This window comes from Ammospiza nelsoni, chromosome 12, assembly GCF_027579445.1.
Source record: "Ammospiza nelsoni isolate bAmmNel1 chromosome 12, bAmmNel1.pri, whole genome shotgun sequence".
Taxonomy (NCBI): Eukaryota; Metazoa; Chordata; class Aves; order Passeriformes; family Passerellidae; genus Ammospiza; species Ammospiza nelsoni.
The window spans coordinates 14,925,481-14,942,835 of NC_080644.1; the positions used below are offsets into that span (position 1 = coordinate 14,925,481).

Genomic DNA, 17,355 nt, shown 5'->3' on the forward strand with positions numbered 1-17,355 from the left:
TTACCTGCAGGAAGGTCCCTGTGCCCTGTTCAGTGCCAGGGGCTGATGGAAGTGCCTGTTCTCTCTGGAAATGCTCTGTGGCATGGATGGTTCAGAGCTGAGCCTGTGCAGATGTCTAGGCAGGGTGTCTGCAGGGCTTCCTTGCCCTCTGCAGAGGCAGGAAAAGCAGCAGGGTGGGTTCTCTCTGTTCCCCCATGTTCCACTTGTGTGCACAGAAAGGTTCCAACCCCTCCATCCTGGCGTCCCCACTGCTGCAGCCAGGGAGCTGCTCCCTCCCCTGTGCTGCCAGGGCTCAGGGCAGGGGCAGAGCCCCCTGGAGCTGGGAGTGAGGAGGAGGAGGAGTCTGTAGCAGATGTGGGTGAGGCAGCAAGTCCTGGGTCTCACAACTTGGTGCTCCTTAATACTGTGGGACCCCATTTCTGCATCCTGTGCACAAAGACCAGCAGGGAGGAATGGTGTGGCCTTAAAGCCCAGCTGGGCTCCTGTTTCTGGGGCTTTGTACTCCTACAAAACCTGCCATGAGATCAGAATTCCCCTGGCCCTGCCCCAGGGCCTCTGCCCACCCTGCCTTGCTGCAGGGTGCCCGTGTGCAGGAAGGGGAAGGGCTGTGCCTGGGCACCAGGACTGAGCTCCAGGCCTGCCTGGTGGGCTCCCAGCTCCTCTGGCAGCCCTGGCTGTGCTGGAGGAGTCACTGGTGACTCCCTTGTGCCCACCTGGCAGGACAGTGCAGGGTCCTGGCTGGGTACACAGCAGGAGTGTGGTGCTGGTCAGAGATGCCAGGGCTCCCACTGGCTGTGCTGCTTCACCCCTTCATTGTGAAAAGCCTCAGCCCTCATTAGTGAGGGTTTTGAGGGGATCAGCCCATCCTGAGGTCCAGCACAGAGCAGAGGAGCTGAACTGATGGAGCATCCCTTCAGCCCAGCCCCTCTGTGGGAGAAGTGTGTGCCAGCACTAAAGGGGCACTGAGCTGGCAAGGCAGCCACCCCTGGGGATCAGGGTTAGGGATCCCTGGGGATCAGGGACCCCTCCCTGGGGATCAGGCACCCCCACCCAGAGATGCAGGCTGCTCCTCCTGGCTCATGGCTTTTCTCCTCCCAGCTGGTGACTCCTTGAGGCAATGGTTGGGCCTTGCTGGTTGTTGATGGGTTCACCCCGAGGCAGGGAGAGGCAGGGAATGCTCCTTTGGGTGCTGCCCTGGGCTGGCTGGGCTGCAGACCTGTCTGAGCCCTCAGGACAGAGGGGACACTTGCTGGATGTGTGGTTGGAGCAGGGTGGAGCTGCTCACCATGGCTTCAGCTCACTCCAAACCCCCTGACATGGTCTTGGGGAGGGTGGGGAGCAATGCCAGTGTCTCCTGTGGCACACACAGCAGCCCCAGTGTCAGCTGCTGCAGCTGGCTGTGGGAGTGCCTGTGCCTGGTGTCCCTGCAGCATCTGCTGTGTCCCTGCTGACTCTGCAGCAGGCCCTGCTGCCCAGATCTGCCAGGAGCCAGCACTGTGACGTACCCTATTTTTAACCCCAGCATTCTTGGGGTGTGTCTTCTGTTGCTTCATGCTTCTTTTAAATTGGTGACCTTCTACAAGTGGCTTCTTTTGTAAAAAAGCAACCTGCTTTGCCTTCCCAGTGAGATAGTTCTCAGTGTATCAGTGCTTATTATCATTTCTGTGCTCAGGAATTCCAAATTGGAGCATCTCCGTGATGCTTAATCATTGAAAAATCCAAAGTCCCTCATGTAAAGAGTTCACAGCCCTCAGCCTTTCCTTCTCTGGTGAAAGTTCCCTCCAAAAGCACAGGGATGGGTCTGTGGTTGGATCTGTGATTGGAGCTGTGATTGGAGCTGGCTGCTGAGGCTCATGCAGCCCTGAGTGCCCCTGTGGCTGCCCCAGCACCCCTGGGCATGCTGTGGGTGGCTCTGAGGGGAGGAGGGCTGCAGCTCTCACTGAGGGCATCTCCGGCACGGCTGACCAGAGAGCACAAATGGCTGTACTGAGCATTTTGTGGTGCATTTCCGCATGAGAGCTCTACTGTTGGTCTACAGACGCAGCTGATGTTCAGAGAGAACTTTGCTTCTGACTGCAACATTTGAGAGCTGCTCCCTTGAGTTTGAAGTCCTTTCTGTGCAGATGTGTCCAGTTCTTTCATTGCAGTGATGCACAGGAACGTGCTGTACCCGGAGTGGTCAAGTGCAGGGCAGTTCCTTTTTCCTGACACAAGTACCAGAAGGACACATGGATGATAAAATACTGTCCTGCAGCAGAGCCTTTGGGGTGTGCAGGGGGACCTGAGCAGGAGCAGGGGGTAACAAACCTCTCCCAGCCATGGCTGTCTGCTCCTGCAGCAGCACTGGGGGTGTCACCCAGGGCAGCAGGGACCTTGGCACAGGGGTGACTGTGCTAGCCTCTGCCTGCTCAGGGGGGGCTTGCACGAGGCCCTTTGCTTAAAGCTAAGAACTTATTTCTCTGTGTGACAAATGCCAGATTGCTGAAAGGCAGTGTGCCAGGCTGGTGCCAGCTGTGCCAGGGGAGCTGCAGTGTGAGGTACTAGCTGTGCCAGGGCAGCTGCAGTGTGGGGTACCAGGGCAGCTGCAGTGTGGGGTGCCAGCTGTGCCAAGGAGCTGCAGTGCGGGGTACCAGCTGTGCAGGGTACCAGCTGTGCCAGGCAGCTGCAGTGAGGGGTACCAGCTGTGCAGGGTACCAGCTGTGCCAGGCAGCTGCAGTGAGGGGTACCAGCTGTGCAGGGTACCAGCTGTGCCAGGGAGCTGCAGCGAGGGGCTTGGGTGGAGGCTGCTCCCAGAGGAGCCCCTGTGGGAGCAGGGGTACTCAGCAATGGCTTTTACTCTTGCTTTTCCCACCAGTGAATTGATGCTGTTCAGGGGGAAATAGCCACTTCTCATGGGCCAGGCAAAGTGTCAGGGGTGTTGTTCTGAGTGAGGGCTGCTCATCTTCTGTAGCTGCTGGGAACAGCTGCAGTGGTTGGAGTGACACTCGTGCCTTGGAGGGGCAGGGTGTGACCCCAGCCTGCTGCCCCTCTGTCCCTGCTGCATCCTCCTGCCCTCTGCTGTGCTCCCTGGCCCTGCTGGGCTTCTGCTCCCTCTGCAGTCCCTGTGGGGTCAGGGTGTCCCGTGGCAGAGCCCAGGGCCTGGCTCTGTCCTGGGAACAGGAGGATTCCATGGTGGGAGAGGAGACCAGCCTGCAGAGGTGCCCTTGTCCCAGCTGCCATTCCAGCCATGCTGGGGCTGGGACCTGAGGATGGGGAGTGTTGAGTTTCTTCTCTGACCTCCTTCAGAAGTATTCAAAGTGTCTGGGCTGGGTTTATGCAGGGCTCTCCCAACAGGTGAGAGGGCTCTTCCCTGGTGCTGCTGCCTGGGAGGAGCTCCTGGGGAATTCTCTGTCCATTTTCTGTCCTCTGACTCACAAGCACAGCCTGGCTTGTGTGTGAGCTCTGTGACAAGCAGAAGCAGCTGGTGAAGTGTTCATAGTGCTCCTTGGGATCATCTGAGAGTTACAGGGCTCTGCTGGGCTGGTCACTCTGCAGGGCTCCATGGCACCACCACGGAGGTGGCACGTGGTGGCACATGCTCTGGGAGCTGCTTGTGCCAGGGTGCTGCTGCTGCTGCTGGGGTCACCCTGCAGCTGGGAGTGAGGGCCCAGAGCCCTTCCCTGGCTGCCACAGCCCACTCGTGTGTGTCTCTTACTCAGTGTAGTATCCAGGGGAGATTTGTAGTTTTTCAAAGATCACTGCTAGTGAGATTCACAAAGGGAAAGCACTGAGGTAGGAGGTATTTATAGCATTTCCATAAACTGCCTCTCTGAACAAATGCAGTCACTTGACTTTGTTTTCTGGGAGTTGTTTTGTTCACTATAAAACTTCTTTTAAATCTCCTCCAGCTCTCTAAAGACATTCATTCTGTCAGAGCAGGAGGTGGCACTTCACAGGTATTTCCCATGGAAATACATGGGAGCCATGTGACTTTTCACATGGGCAGATAGTGATAGAACAAGCAGAAATTGCTTTAAAGAGGTGAGATTTAGATTAAATATTAGGGGGGAAATGATCCTTGTGAGGGTGGTGAGGCCCTGGCACAGCGTGCCCAGAGCAGCTGTGGCTGCTCCATCCCTGGCAGTGCCCAAGGCCAGGCTGGACAGGGCTTGGAGCAGCCTGGGCAATGGAAGGTGTCCCTGCCATGGCAGGGGTAGGAAAAAGATGAGCTTTAAGGTCCCTCCAACCCAGGCCTCTATGATTTCTGACTTGGATGATTTTCCTCTTGACTAACAAAATGTGGTTAGGATTCTCAGCAGTGCCTCTAACTGGTGCAGGTATCTTGACCCTCAGTGTACAGAAGAACAATCAGTTCTGAAGTGATTCTTGTGACCCATAAAATCAATGTGTCCATGTTGTCTTGGGTATGAATTGTCACTGGGGCTCATTTTCACTTGGGCTCTCTACAAAGAAAACATCCTACGGTTCATTACAGCTCCAACCTTGAAGTCTTCCTGAAGCTGATGAAAATCAGAGGTCAGGTCACTTGGAATGCAGCTGTTCCAGTTCCCTTTGCTGTTGGAAAGTGCCTCCCAAAGCAGCTCCTTCCAGCCAGGACACCCTGAGGCAAAGGCCAGCCCAAAGCCCTGCAGCTGGGATCTCCAAGGGAATAATGCTACTGATGCCATTTGCTGCAAGATTATTCTATGCCTGTTTTATTTAAAAGGCAAATGAGCTTGCCTTGTAGGAGAGATTATTTCAGTGTTCTGCTTTCTGTGTGAGGAAATGAGGTCGTTCCTGCAGCCCTTCCCAAGGGGAAAGGGGGATGCATGGAGCAGGGCAGGGACAGCAGCCAGCCCTGATGGTTGAGGGCAGGGGAGCTCACCTCCTCAGCTGACTCTGGCTGGGCCCTTTGAGGTGATTTAACAAAAATAAGGATGGTTTGAGAAGGTCTTTGAAGTTCCTGGAAGGATTGGAAATGTCAGCAGGTTGTATTGAATCAGCAATAGCAGCAGAGCACTGGCACTTGAGGCCAGACACACTTGAGGGCAATGGTGGTGCTTAAATCTGAGCCCAAATCCCTTGGCTGTGATCCTGGTGGTGCTGCCAGGTACTGAGCAGGTACAGCCTGGTGGGGGAACTGGGGCTGGAGTTCACATCCTCTTGTGACTCTACTTTTAGTCTTCCAAGAAGCAAACACCTCTGGAAGGAGAGGGACAGGAGCCCAGCGTGCCCAGCTGGGTTTGAGGGTGCAGAGGACTCTCCAGTGTGAGGCTCTGCAAGCAGCTCCCCTGCCCAGGGCTGCATCTGTGGGCATTGCCCAGGCCCCTGAGGGCAGGTGCAGGGTGCTCATTTGGAAACATGCTGCTTTCTAAAAATAATTACAGGGGAAAGATTATAAACAAACATCCTCCTCCCCAAAATCAATCATCCACAGCATGCTGTGAATTCCAACTGCTTGCTGAAATAAGCCTCAGAAGATCCTGTGAGCAGGAAGAGCCTAATGCTGCAAAACTGGAAGCTTAAGCATGACTTCCATGTTCTCCTGTTGTTCCACACCTTTTTGGAGCAGGGATGATGTTCCCAAGCAAACTGAGCTGATGGCCCTGCTCCAGTGCCCACAGGAATTGTAGTTCTACATTGCAGCACAAGCTGTGACCTCAGCAAATCCAGAGCAGATCATGGCTGCTGAGCTGTAGCCCTTTGGAGGGGCAAGTCAGCAACTGGAATGTTCCTGACTGGTGGGATTGGCCTCAGAGCCAGGAGGGAATTCTGCCTGCTTCTCCTGTGGAAGCACTGGGATGTTCTTGTCTTCCTCAGGGTTTGTGTTCTCCCACAGATGCAGGAAGCACTGACCCTTGGTTCAGTGTTGTGCAGACTCTTCTGGAGGGGCTTGCTCTGACTTTGGGTTTTGAAGTCCATTCTAAGGTGTGGTTTCTGAGATTGCTGGGCACTCAGAAGTCCTGTTTTATATTTGCAGAGGGCTTCAGTGGGGTTAATTTGCAATTGCACTAACTAATGCATCCCCAGGTGTTCAAAGCTCCTGATCCTTTTGTGTTTGTCATTCGCGATATTTCTTAGAGCCTTAGACTTACTTTATTAGCTCAGGCAGTGAACCCTTTGAGCACAGATACATGAACAGGGCTGTGTTTTGTTGCTCCTGGGCCTTTCCCTTCCAGCAAAGCCTGTGCTGCCCTTCAGCCAAGGCAGGTGGCACAAAGGGATCCCAGGAACATGCCAAGGTTCCTGTGGTTTCCCCCTTTAGCAAAGCAGCACAAACAGTGTCTGTGCTGTCTCTTGGTAGGTGGACAATGACTTTGGGTCTGGCTTCCTGGCCTTGGACCCCACTGATCTGCCCCAGAAGCTCTGTGCTGCTGTGCCCTGTCCTTGTTCTGCCTGGCCAGGCTGTTCTGTGGCAAACAGCCACCAGTGTCCTGTCCCCAGCCCTGGCAGTGCCCACTGGGGAGCTGGGCTGGGCTCACGGTGGCTGTGCCAGCCGAGCCACCAAGGGCTGGCCAAGCAGGACGGTGGCACAGGGGCTGTGGGTAGCAGGGCACCCTGGGCACTGTCCCTGGAGAAGAACAGGGGCCATGTGGAGGGATTGAAGTGAAGGAATAAGTGACATGCTTTCAGCTCTGCCAGGTGGGGTGGCTCTGGCAGTGGCTGCTGTAGCCCTGGTGCAGTGACAGAGGAACCTTTTGAGTTGTTTTGGGATGTAGGCACAGCTGATCCAGGGGTGCCTCTGCCATGGCTCTGCTCAGGCTGCTCCTACACTGCTCCATTGAGATGGGCACTGTGAGTCAGGCCCTGAGACTGGGCCAGGGAATTGCTGCTGGAGGTGATGCTCCACATCAGGCAGGGGGACTGTGCTCTCCCCTCACTGTGTGAGGCAGAGGGTGATGTGTCCTGCCATCAGGACACTGCTCACTTTTGCTGGACTTGGTGGAGTAGCTTGAGGGAACTGGGATGCATTGGGTGCTCTCTGAGCTCCTGTGCAGATGCAGGCTGGAGGCAGCAGGGTTGGCAGCCCTGCACAGGCCTCTCACTTCTCCTCTGCCAGCAGCGCCATTATGGTGCTGCTCAGCATCTCTGGGCACAGAAACCCTGCTGGAAACACAGATCTCCTCCTCTGTAATTCCTCCCTTTTAGGTCCTTCTTTGAAGTGGAGCTTTAGCTCTTAATATGGTAAATAGTGGGATGTGTGAGTCCACAGAGTGTCAGTGTGGCTCCTGGGGCAGCTCTGACTGCCCCACAGGGAATGTGGCTCCCAGGGATGCTCAAAACTGCCTCTGGCTCTGCTGGCAGTGGTGTGGAGTGGGGAGTGACTGCAGAGCTCTGGGACTAAGGAGGCTGCTGGCAAGGGCTGGGATGTGTTATGGGGTGCAGGGAAAAGCAGTTTGGGATTGCACAGGACTTAATGGCAGGAGGGATGAGTCTAGTGGTAGGATAAGGATTGGAGGTAGGATAAGAAAGGGAGTCTGGTGACTTGGGGAGGACTGAGTGCAGGGGTAGGAGGGGAAAGGGGGTCAGGTGTGTGTTTGGCCATGCCCTGCCCTGCCCAGTGCAGCCTGTCCTGCATGCACAGCACCTGCAGTGGGACTGTGGCCTCTGGGGCCTGTATATCCTGGGCAGACTGAGAACCTAAACATGGCTGCTGCAGCATCCACATGGATTTTACTTGTATTTTACATGTATTTTCACTGGTGGGCTTCCATCCTGGCTAGCCAGACACAGGAGCAGGCTGGGGCTGTGGCTGCTGTCTGGGTTTGTGCAGCCAGCCATGTATCTATCCCTACAGGTGGGATATGTGTGTTCTGTATCTGCTGGGCACACGTCCCCAGCCTTGCTGCCACTTGGATCTGGGGCCATGGAGTAGCAGCCTCGCCACTCTTGGGCTGTTGCATCCAGATAATGCCTTTTCTTCTGGCATGGAGCATTTGGGCTTGTCAGGGGCTTCAAATGTGTGTTCCTGCCATCAACATCTAACAAATTTTATGGATTCTTTCCATTTTTATAGGAAAAACCATCACCCTGATCCAGACATTGAAACTCGTCAACTGATGGGACAAAGAGCTGAGACACTTGGCTGTACTAGGACACTAAAACATAGGGTTTAGCCAAAGAATATTTCCCTACTGTGGAGCCTTACACCTGCCAAGCCCTGTAGCATTCTTGGGAGGCTTTTCTATCCCTCTTCTCCATTTCCACACATCATGGTATTCCTTTTGACTTCTTTTGCAAGCTAGCTCTGGCTCTGCCTTGGCTTCCCCTATGCTTTGGTGTGGGTCCCCAGCGTGAGCTGCTGCCTGTGGGCTGGTTCTGCACCTCTGCCTCCAGCTGCTGCTCGGAGGCTCCTCTTGGATGTCGTGACTGACCTGCTTTTTCTCTCTCTTCCACTGTATCTCTTTCCCTCCAACCTGTCTCCTGCCTTCTCTGTTGTCCCCCTCCGTCCCTGCAGGTTCATCATGCCTAGTGGCATATAAAAAGACTCCACCTCCAGTCCCACCTCGGACCACGTCCAAGCCCTTCATCTCTGTCACTGTGCAGAGCAGCACTGAGTCAGCCCAGGACACCTACCTGGACAGCCAGGACCACAAGAGTGAGGTCACCAGCCAGTCGGGGCTCAGCAATTCCTCAGACAGCTTGGACAGCACCAGGACACCCAGCGTCACCAGGGGCAGCGTCGTGACTGCAGCCAGAGACACTCCAGAGTTACCTCAGAAAAATGCAACTTTGAAAAGTGACAAAGGGACTCTGACTAACGAAGAGCCTAAAGTGGAGAATATCCCCAAAAGAAAGCTATCATCTATAGGAATACAAGTATGGAATAGTTTGTTCTCCTTTGTCCCAAGGAATGTCCTTGCCCCATCCATTTAGCATGTGCCTTTGCTGTGACTGGGTGTGCATCTGAGCTCACTTAGAATAGCAAGGGACACTCCCTGCCTTGCCTGTGTTCCCAGGGTGAGAGACAGTAGCACTTTCCCTTAACAGCCCAGAAAGGACTAAGCTCTTTTAGTACAAATTTGAAATGTTTTCTAGAGCAGAGGGGCTGTGTTAACTGGGTGAGTCCCTCTGAAGAGGCCTTTTGCTGCTGGTCTGCCTGTGCCCTGTACTCTGTGTTGCTTCCAGTCATTCTGCTTCTTGTCCATCTGGTTGTAGGGACAGTTCTCCCCTGAGAGGTGGGCCCTTCTGCTTGGTGTCCATGTGGGAAGGGCTGCTGCAGTGCCAAATGGTCCCAGGGCTGCAGGAGGGTGCAATTCCTTGCTACCCCGTGTTCCCAGGAGGTTGATGTTTCCCTTGCTGGAAGCATTTAACTGTGGAAATAGATGGGAAAGAGCTGTGGATAAAGCAGTGAAATGAGAGCCCAGTGAGTAGTGTAAATTATTGCTTTAGTCAGCAGAATGCATCCTCTGGGCCTGTGCTCCCCTCTGGGACAGGTTTCTCAGTCACAGGTGGCTGTGAGCTCTGGTTCTCTCCCAGGTGCTGATTACCAGCAGAGGGGAACTTGGGCAGCTCCAAGTGCAGAATCTGAGCTTTGAGCTGTCCTGTGTGTGCTGAACAAGTTCTCCATCAGCTTTACAGCAAGGCCAGCTCAGTACAGGTGACAGGGAAGGGCTCTCAGCAAGGCTGCTGGAACAGAGCACCTGAAGGGCAGTGAGGGGAGGGAAACCCACTGGAGAGGCTGACTGCCTTCCACTGCTTTTCCTTTTCTGAGCTGGTTCTTAAGTCACCTGGATTTCTTTCCTAAAACCTTCTAACCCTCTTATCCAGAGCCATGGAGGGTGTCAATCCCTGGGAGAGAGGCTTTGCTGTCAGTCTCAATCACCTTGCTGTGCTCCCTTGGATGCCATGGTCCCTGACTGTGTGGAGTGGCACAGGGACACTGCCCCAGCCATGCAGAGCCCTGGGCTCCTGGCATAGCAGCCTGGCAGGATACAGCCCTGTGTCTGCTCCTGAGGTGGGAGCAGAGCTGGGCAGGTGCCTCATGCCCGTCCTTAGCCAGCCCTCCCATGTGGTGTCAGCATGCTCTGTGTGTGCACACTCCTGCTCTATTAACGTGGATTGCAGCCACAAGTTCTTCTGTCTTTGTCTGTATTTTTTTGTTCAATAAGGTTGACTGCCTTCAGCCAGTGGCAAAAGAGGAGCCTCCTCCACCAGCCACCAAATTCCAGTCCATCGGGGTACAGGTAGAGGACGAGTGGCGGTAAGTGAGACACACACAACTTGTGCGGTTTCCTTTTCTTTTAAATTGTGCCTCCCCCACTTGTGCTTAGACCTTCTGCCCTGCTTTGTGCCAGTGAGTGATGTTGAATGGGGCCCACGGAGAGCTCTTCCTCCACAGTGCACACCCGCTGCAAAAAGCATTTGTTCTCTAACAGCCAAATCAATGGGAGCTTGAAATTAAATCAAAAATTAAAAAATTCCAAGCTGTAATTATAGTCATGCGTCAGGCTCTCATCTGAAGGGCCGGCTGCAGTAAGCAGGCAACCTTGTAATTGTGTGTGAGTGTGTGGTGTGTCTGTGTGTGAGGAGGGGCAGGGGGGCTCTGCTGTGCCCATGGATTTTGGTGTCAGTGTGGAAGGCCAGCCAGGCTGAGCCCTGCTATTGAACGATGGCTTTTGATCCCTGCAGGAACAGCCACTCCCGCAGCATGTCCTCCAAACAGGACACAGACTCTGACACGCAGGAGCCCAATAACTCCAGCTGTAAATCATCTGAGAGAAGCCTCGCTGAGTGCCCCCAGCACAACTCCGTTGGTGTTGATGCCTCCACCAGGCAACCAGCCAAGCCCTCACAGATTAAGAGAAACCTCTCCTATGGAGAAAACAACGACCCGGCCCTGGAGCCTTCCTCTCTCCCTCCTCCTGACCCCTGGCTCGAGAGCTCCTCCACGTCGCCGTCGGAGCCGGCGCAGGCGGGGCCCTGCCGGCGGGACGGCTTCTGGTTCCTGAAGCTGCTGCAGGCAGAGACCGAGCGCCTGGAGGGCTGGTGCCGCCAGATGGACCAGGAGACCAAAGAGAACAATCTCTCTGAGGAAGGTGGGTGGGGGCACCCGCCCGGCAGCTCCTCCCTCAAGGAGGGGCTGGATTTGGGTATTGGGTCGGTTAAATTGTGGCTGCCCCATCCCTGGAAGTGTCCGAGGCCAGGTTGAACAGGGCTTGGAGCAGCCTGGTCTAGTGAAAGGTGTCCTTGCCCATGGAATGAGATGAGCTCGAAGGTCCCTTCCCTTCCAAACCATTCTGAAATTGCTGACAGCCCCCAGAGCCAAAGCATGAAGATGAGAATGAGATGAGGAATGCTTTTTCCTTGGAAAGGGTAATGTAGCTTCCTGTAGCAAATGGAGTACAACGTAATGCTGTGATGCAGCATGAAAGATGTACAGGGCATGGTGTGGCTTCTGACCACTCAAAACTGCTAAAAGCTTAAATGGATTTAATCTTAAAAAAGGTCAAATGGAAAAAGCTTTCAAGGAGACTGTGGGATATCTCCCTGCCTCACCCATTACTGTCAAACAGGTAGGGGGGAGACCTTAGCTGGCAGTGGGGCAGAAGGAACACAACTTTGGAGCCTGTTTGCTCAGTTCACTTGATGAACTGGTCGTTAAAGCAAAGAACAGCTTTCCTCACATGGGAAAGCCTCTGAATTTCTGCTGGGTACACCAAAAGCATGGGACAGGGAGCAAGAGGCCCGTTGATTTTATGGGGTTCAGTCCCAGCTAGGCTTGTTCCTCTATTTTCAAACGCCTTGGCAAAACCCCTGGGCTTTTTGCAGTGGGAATCATGCCTCTGGTGCATGCAGAGTGACAGGAGTGGGTGTCAAGGCTGCAAAAGGCAGGATCTTTGTGTGGAGCTTGGTTCTGATGTTTTTAAAACCTGAGAAAGGTGAAGCAAAGGTGAGGCTCAGTTTTAGCTCACTGTCACTGCTGAGCTAATCCCTAATCTGATTCCCTGAGGTGCTGCCTGGCAGGGAATCTCCCTGCCTTGGGGCTGGTCTGGCTTGACCTGTGGCAAGGAAAGGCAGTGAGACCTGCATGGCACTGTTCTGTGTGCCAGGAGCAGCTGCATGGCACTGTTCTGTGTGCCAGGAGCAGTTGCATGGCACTGTTATGTATGCCAGGAGCAGGCTGCTGGTTGTGTCACCACAGCCTTGGTGGGTTGGAGAGCCCAGGGTGTGCTCACCCAGGCAGGATCTGCTGGGCAGGCTCAGGGGCAGCAGCAGAGCAGGACTCAGTGGTCCCTGTTGGTGATGCAGCTTGCAGGCACGTGGGGCTCTGAACCTGCCTCTGGGAGGGAAAAGCCCACACTGTGTTTCCTCTCATGAGCAGAGGAACATGTCTATGCCCAGAGGCTGCTTGGAAAACCCATTAAGAGCAGCATAAAGTCCTGGGTGTTAAAAGCCCTGGCCTGTGTGTTAATCCCTGCTGGTACAGGGAGGCTGGAGAGTGGTCCCTGTGTCACCTTTGTCACCTTTCCCCTGGACAGGGCTGGGAGAGCAGCCTGGGATCTAAGCAGGTGCCAGCAGACTTGGCTGAGGTGGTGCTGGTGGTTCTCTGAAGGGCTGAGGGCAGTTTGAGGAGCTCCTGCCAGCTTGGATATTGTAATGTCCTCAGCCAGGTCTGTGTTTGGCCTGCCAGAAAGAGCAATGGCAGACAAATGTAGTTGCAAAACATCTTGTGAGAGCAGTTGGTGCCTTGAGGATATCTGAAATTCCTTTTCTGATGACTCCAGTGTTTGCTCCAGAAATGCTGGGGCTCATTGCTACAATTAACAGTCTGTTCAATTCAGGTCTTTTTATTTACTTTCTTTTTTTTTCTTTTTTTTGTCCCTCACAGTCTTAGGAAAAGTCCTGAGTGCAGTGGGCAGTGCACAGTTACTAATGTCACAGAAGTTCCAGCAATTCCACGGCCTCTGTGAGCAAAACTTGGTGAGTATGGATCTCTTTTTCCTGGTTTCTGAGAGGATGCCTCTCTCTGAACAGCACTACAAGGACTTGGTCAGTGTTAATAGGCTGCAGTCCCTGTGGAAACAAAGCCACAGCCTGCAGTGCCAGCTGGGGAAGGCTGGGTTAGCACAGAGGTGTTGCAGACATCTTTTGTGAAAAATCCTTTAAGATTTTTCCTTGTGAGAAGCTGCAGTTTTAGCAACCAAATGTAAACAATGGTTATCTGCTGCTGTGGAATGCAACAGGTGGATCCGTGATTGGTCTCGTGTGGATGTTTGGATTTACTGACCACTCATAGCAGAGCTGCTCTTGCTCTCTGTCTGAGACACAGATCTTTGTTATTCATTCTTTTTTATTCTTAGCTTAGCTAGCCTTCTGAGAACTTTTTCTTTCTATTCTTTTTAGTATAGTCATAATGTAATATATATATCATAAAATAACAAATCAAGCCTCTGATCATGGAATCAACATTTTCGTCTCTCTCTCATCCTGAAAACCCTTGTGACCACGGTCACACAGAGGTGCCTCCTGCTTCTGAAGGGCTTTTTGAGGAAAACCCCTGAGGCTGGGCTGGATAGGGGGGACTGTTTGAAAGGTCTGCTCTTGACCACACATGCTCCCTTTGCGTGTGTGGCTGGTGCCACTGTCCCCAGGCCACTGGAATTGATCTCTGAAAGGGAATGCAGGGCTTTGCCCTTGCTCAAAGCTGACCTGGCTAATGGGCATTGATGGAATCTGTGGTTTAGTTTTCCCCTCGAGCTTTATGGTAATAGGGATTTTGCAAACTTCCTCGGGGGTGAATTCCTCTTTACATGTAAAATAATCTTGGAGAGACTTGAGCAGGAGGGGGTAAAGTGCTGATCCCAGCTGAGCAGCAGCACCAGCAGAGCTTTGTATGAGCTGCTTGGATCTGATCCCATGCTTTCCAGGGTCTGTGGTGGTGGTTCAGCTGTCTGGGAACTGGGAAAATCCTATTCTTGGAAGAAACTTAAGCTCCTTAAAATTTTTCAACCCAGCCTGAGAAGTACTGATGCTTTCAGGTTGTTTTGGGCAGAAATGTAGCAAAGTAATTTTGCTCATGAAAGCTCAGTTTGGCTCCTTGGAGTGCTGCACATCCAAGCATCGGAGCTGGGTATCCATTTCCATTATTTCCCCCCTGAGATGGGGGTCTCAGTGTTGTCACTCTGATTGCCATGCTGGGCACCTCCTGTTGGAGGTTCCTGCTGAGGGGTTAGTGCCAGCACTGGGTGTCAGGTTCAGGATTACTCTGCTGTAAGGAGGAGTGCTTACAAGGAGTCAGGACTTGCTTCCTGAGCTTGGCAGAAGTTATTTGCGCTGTAAATGATGGCTTTGTGTGTCCATGGTCAGGGCTGGTGTCTCCTGTGGCTCCTCACTGAGTTTGGTTGCAGGCAGACATAGAAGAGGTGAAGGTGCTATTCATGCTGTTCTGCTGGGTGTGTTCGTTCTGAAATGGGGTTTTTAATGCTTCTCCCCTTGTAGAACCCTAATGCCAATCCCAGACCCACAGCCCAGGACTTGGCTGGATTTTGGGATCTCCTCCAGCTGTCCATTGAAGACATCAGCATGAAGTTTGACGAGCTGTACCACCTCAAAGCTAATAGCTGGCAATTGGCAGAGACACCGGAGAGAAAGGTGAGTGAGGGGCACTGGGGAGTGGCCACAGCACCTTGTTCTACACATTTGGGGTACCTGAGGTCTGCTTTTGTCTGCAAACAGATGCTCCCAAGGGCTTTTGCCATCCTGCACTTGTCTTCTCACAGCCTCATAAGGCACCAAGGCCATTCATTCCTCTTGAGTAATAGTGGGAACAGTTTTGTGCAAGGGGAAAAGGTGGTGAGAGAGCCCAGAGTGGTGGACAGTGGTGCAGGGGCCTCAACTATTCCTAGCACTGTGTAGATGGATTTAACTATCTTTGTGCCCAAGTAATGTGAAAAGCAAGTTGAACCTTTGAAAAATGCAGGAGAGGTGGGGTCCTGGCTCTGCCAGTAAGGGTAGGGAGGACTGTGACTCAGGGCACAGTGGCTTATTAAAATTTTGCAGTTCCACGTGAAGTTATGTCTTCTTGCTGCCTGTGCTGAGCTCTGAGCTGCAGCTGAACCAGACAATCTCTGAACTCCAGGCCACTCCAGAGGAACCCTGTACCATGGAAGCTGCATGGAGGGGAGGGTTAGGCTGGATAACAGGAAAAGATTCTCCCCCAGAGGGTGCTGGCACTGCCCAGGCTCCCTGGGGAATGGGCACAGCCCCAGGTTGCCAGAGCTCCAGGAGGGTTGGGACACTGCTCTCAGGCACAGGGTGTCCTGCAGGTGTCCGTGCAGGGGTTGGACTTGATGATCCTGGTTTTGGATCATCAGCCCCTGGGTTGTGGACTTCCATCCCAGGAAATGTCCAAGGCCAGGTTGGACACGGTCTAGAGGAGGGTGTCCCTGCCATGGCAGGGGGTGGCACTGGGTGATCTTCCAACCCAGACCATTCTGTGATTCCATGATTGTTGTGGGTGCCTTCCCATGCAGGACATTCTGTGATTCTGTGAAATGCAAAATGGCTCCTTGTAGAAACGGGGCAGTTGATCTGAGGGGTGTCTGGCTGCAGAGCTGCTCTGCCCAGCGCCATCCCCATCCCCCGGGGCTGAGCCGGCGCCCAGCCACGCACGTTTGTATCAGGTGTGGGTTTTTCCTTCCTGTCTCCCTAAAGGAAGAGAAAAAGCCACCGCCTCCAGTGCCAAAGAAGCCAGCCAAGTCCAAATCACAGCTGGGCCGGGACAAAGGCTCCGACTCGGACAAGCAGCGGCAGGAGGCGCGGAAGCGGCTGATGGCGGCCAAGCGCGCGGCCTCCGTGCGGCAGAACTCGGCCACCGAGAGCGCCGACAGCATCGAGATCTACGTCCCCGAGGCCCAGACCCGCCTCTGAGCCCAGCCACGGCCAGCCCGTGGCTTTTATAAGTCATTAAATGGGAAAAAAAGGTTCTCTTGAAACCTGTGTGATTTATTCAGTCTAGAGACAATGAGCCATCCTTGAAAAGGGCTCTTGAGTTGGCTTTTTTCTCTCTCAGCTTTAAGTAATGAAGATTTTAACAAAAAAAAATACAAACAAAAAAAAATTAAAAAAAAAAGAAAAAATGCCCCTCGTTTTCTCCCCAGCTGTGGTGTTGCTGAATGGACTGGACAGACTCCTGGGAACTCCAGCCCCTCGACTTGGAACTTCAGTCTTTTTACTTGTTCTATCTCATGAGAATTACTAGCTTGTTTACAAGAAGAGGACAAGAAAACACGAAGCCTCGAGCACTTGCCATGCTGTGTTCTTCCTCCTCCTCAGATCTGTTCTGCCCTTCTCATCCTTTATTTTTCCCTCCTCCTGCTCCCGTTCCCCACCCTTTGCATGGTTTCGGTTCCCGTGTCCGGACCCCCCTGTCCCCGCAGAGAGCACCTGTGGTGTGTCATCCCTGCTGCCCTCTCCAGCCAGCAGCCCGCTGGGCTTTGTGTTCCTGGGATGGGGGTGCTGGGCTGGGGGAGGACGGGCACAGGGGGCCCCATCTTCAGCTTGTTGGAGGGAGAGGACGCCGGGGCTGTGGAATGTGGGGTTGAAATGCAGCCCAGAGCAAAATGTGCAATAAACCTGGCGCAGGGGACCCCGAGAGCCGGAACCCGCTCCGGAGCGGAGCTGAAGGAGCACAGAGCACGAGCACAGCACTATGGTTTTCCTCCTCTTCCCCTTCCCACACCGCTGTCCTTGGCTGGCTGGTGGAGAGAGGAGCTGCTGCAGCGGGGGCTGTGGGGTCAGCGTGTCCAGGAGGAGACAGGAGGGTGTACATATGCACATATACACTTAGTAGTACCTGTATAGTAATTCCTACACACGGATCCTGCCCATGCCACCGCGGGGGTGGGCAGATGTATAGCATATATTTTTACATGTACTATATCTAGATGTGTGTCCAAGTGTGTGTAAAAATATATACCCTGTGTGTAAGCAGATGACTATTTTTTCCTTATCTCCCTGCTCTCTGGGTAGAGGAAGGATTGCTAAATATTTTTTAGCCCATTTTTTCTTCCCCTTTGTAGGTCTCCTTTCTGGTCTGGCTCCTCGGAGCCAGAGCTGCCACCCCCTGATTCTTTGCCACCCTCTCACACAGAAGGTTTTTGTCCCATCCTGAGGGATCTTGCTGGGGATTTTTTTTTTTTTTCCTCTTCACACGTTTGAACAAGTTGGGAGATTGTGTGCTACTGTCATGGGGGTGGAGGTGGAATCCCAGTGGTTTCAGTGAGAGTTTTGGTGATCCAGAAGGCAAAAAATAAATAAAAGTGAAATCCTGAACGATGCCTGCTGCCCATTGTGTGCTGTCTGGGGCTGTCCATGAACGCTGCTCTGAGGTCTCTGCCCTCAGCCATAGAATTCCCAAAGCTTGGCTGTGCT

The 17,355-nt window shown here is 53.4% G+C and overlaps 1 protein-coding gene across 5 annotated transcripts in view; it reads left to right on the forward strand.

The window, feature by feature from the left end:
* DLGAP4 (DLG associated protein 4) overlaps positions 1-17,259 on the forward strand; it is a 62,106-nt gene extending 44,847 nt beyond the window's left edge. For all 5 annotated transcript variants that reach the window (XM_059480706.1, XM_059480707.1, XM_059480708.1 and 2 more), the window contains 6 exons: positions 8,438-8,799; positions 10,092-10,183; positions 10,612-11,018; positions 12,812-12,903; positions 14,422-14,574; positions 15,637-17,259. In XM_059480706.1, the coding sequence (XP_059336689.1) occupies positions 8,438-8,799; positions 10,092-10,183; positions 10,612-11,018; positions 12,812-12,903; positions 14,422-14,574; positions 15,637-15,852 (1,322 nt within the window). In that variant the 3' untranslated portion in view covers positions 15,853-17,259. The remainder of the gene's footprint in view (positions 1-8,437; positions 8,800-10,091; positions 10,184-10,611; positions 11,019-12,811; positions 12,904-14,421; positions 14,575-15,636) is intronic.
* Positions 17,260-17,355: the final 96 nt, after the last annotated feature.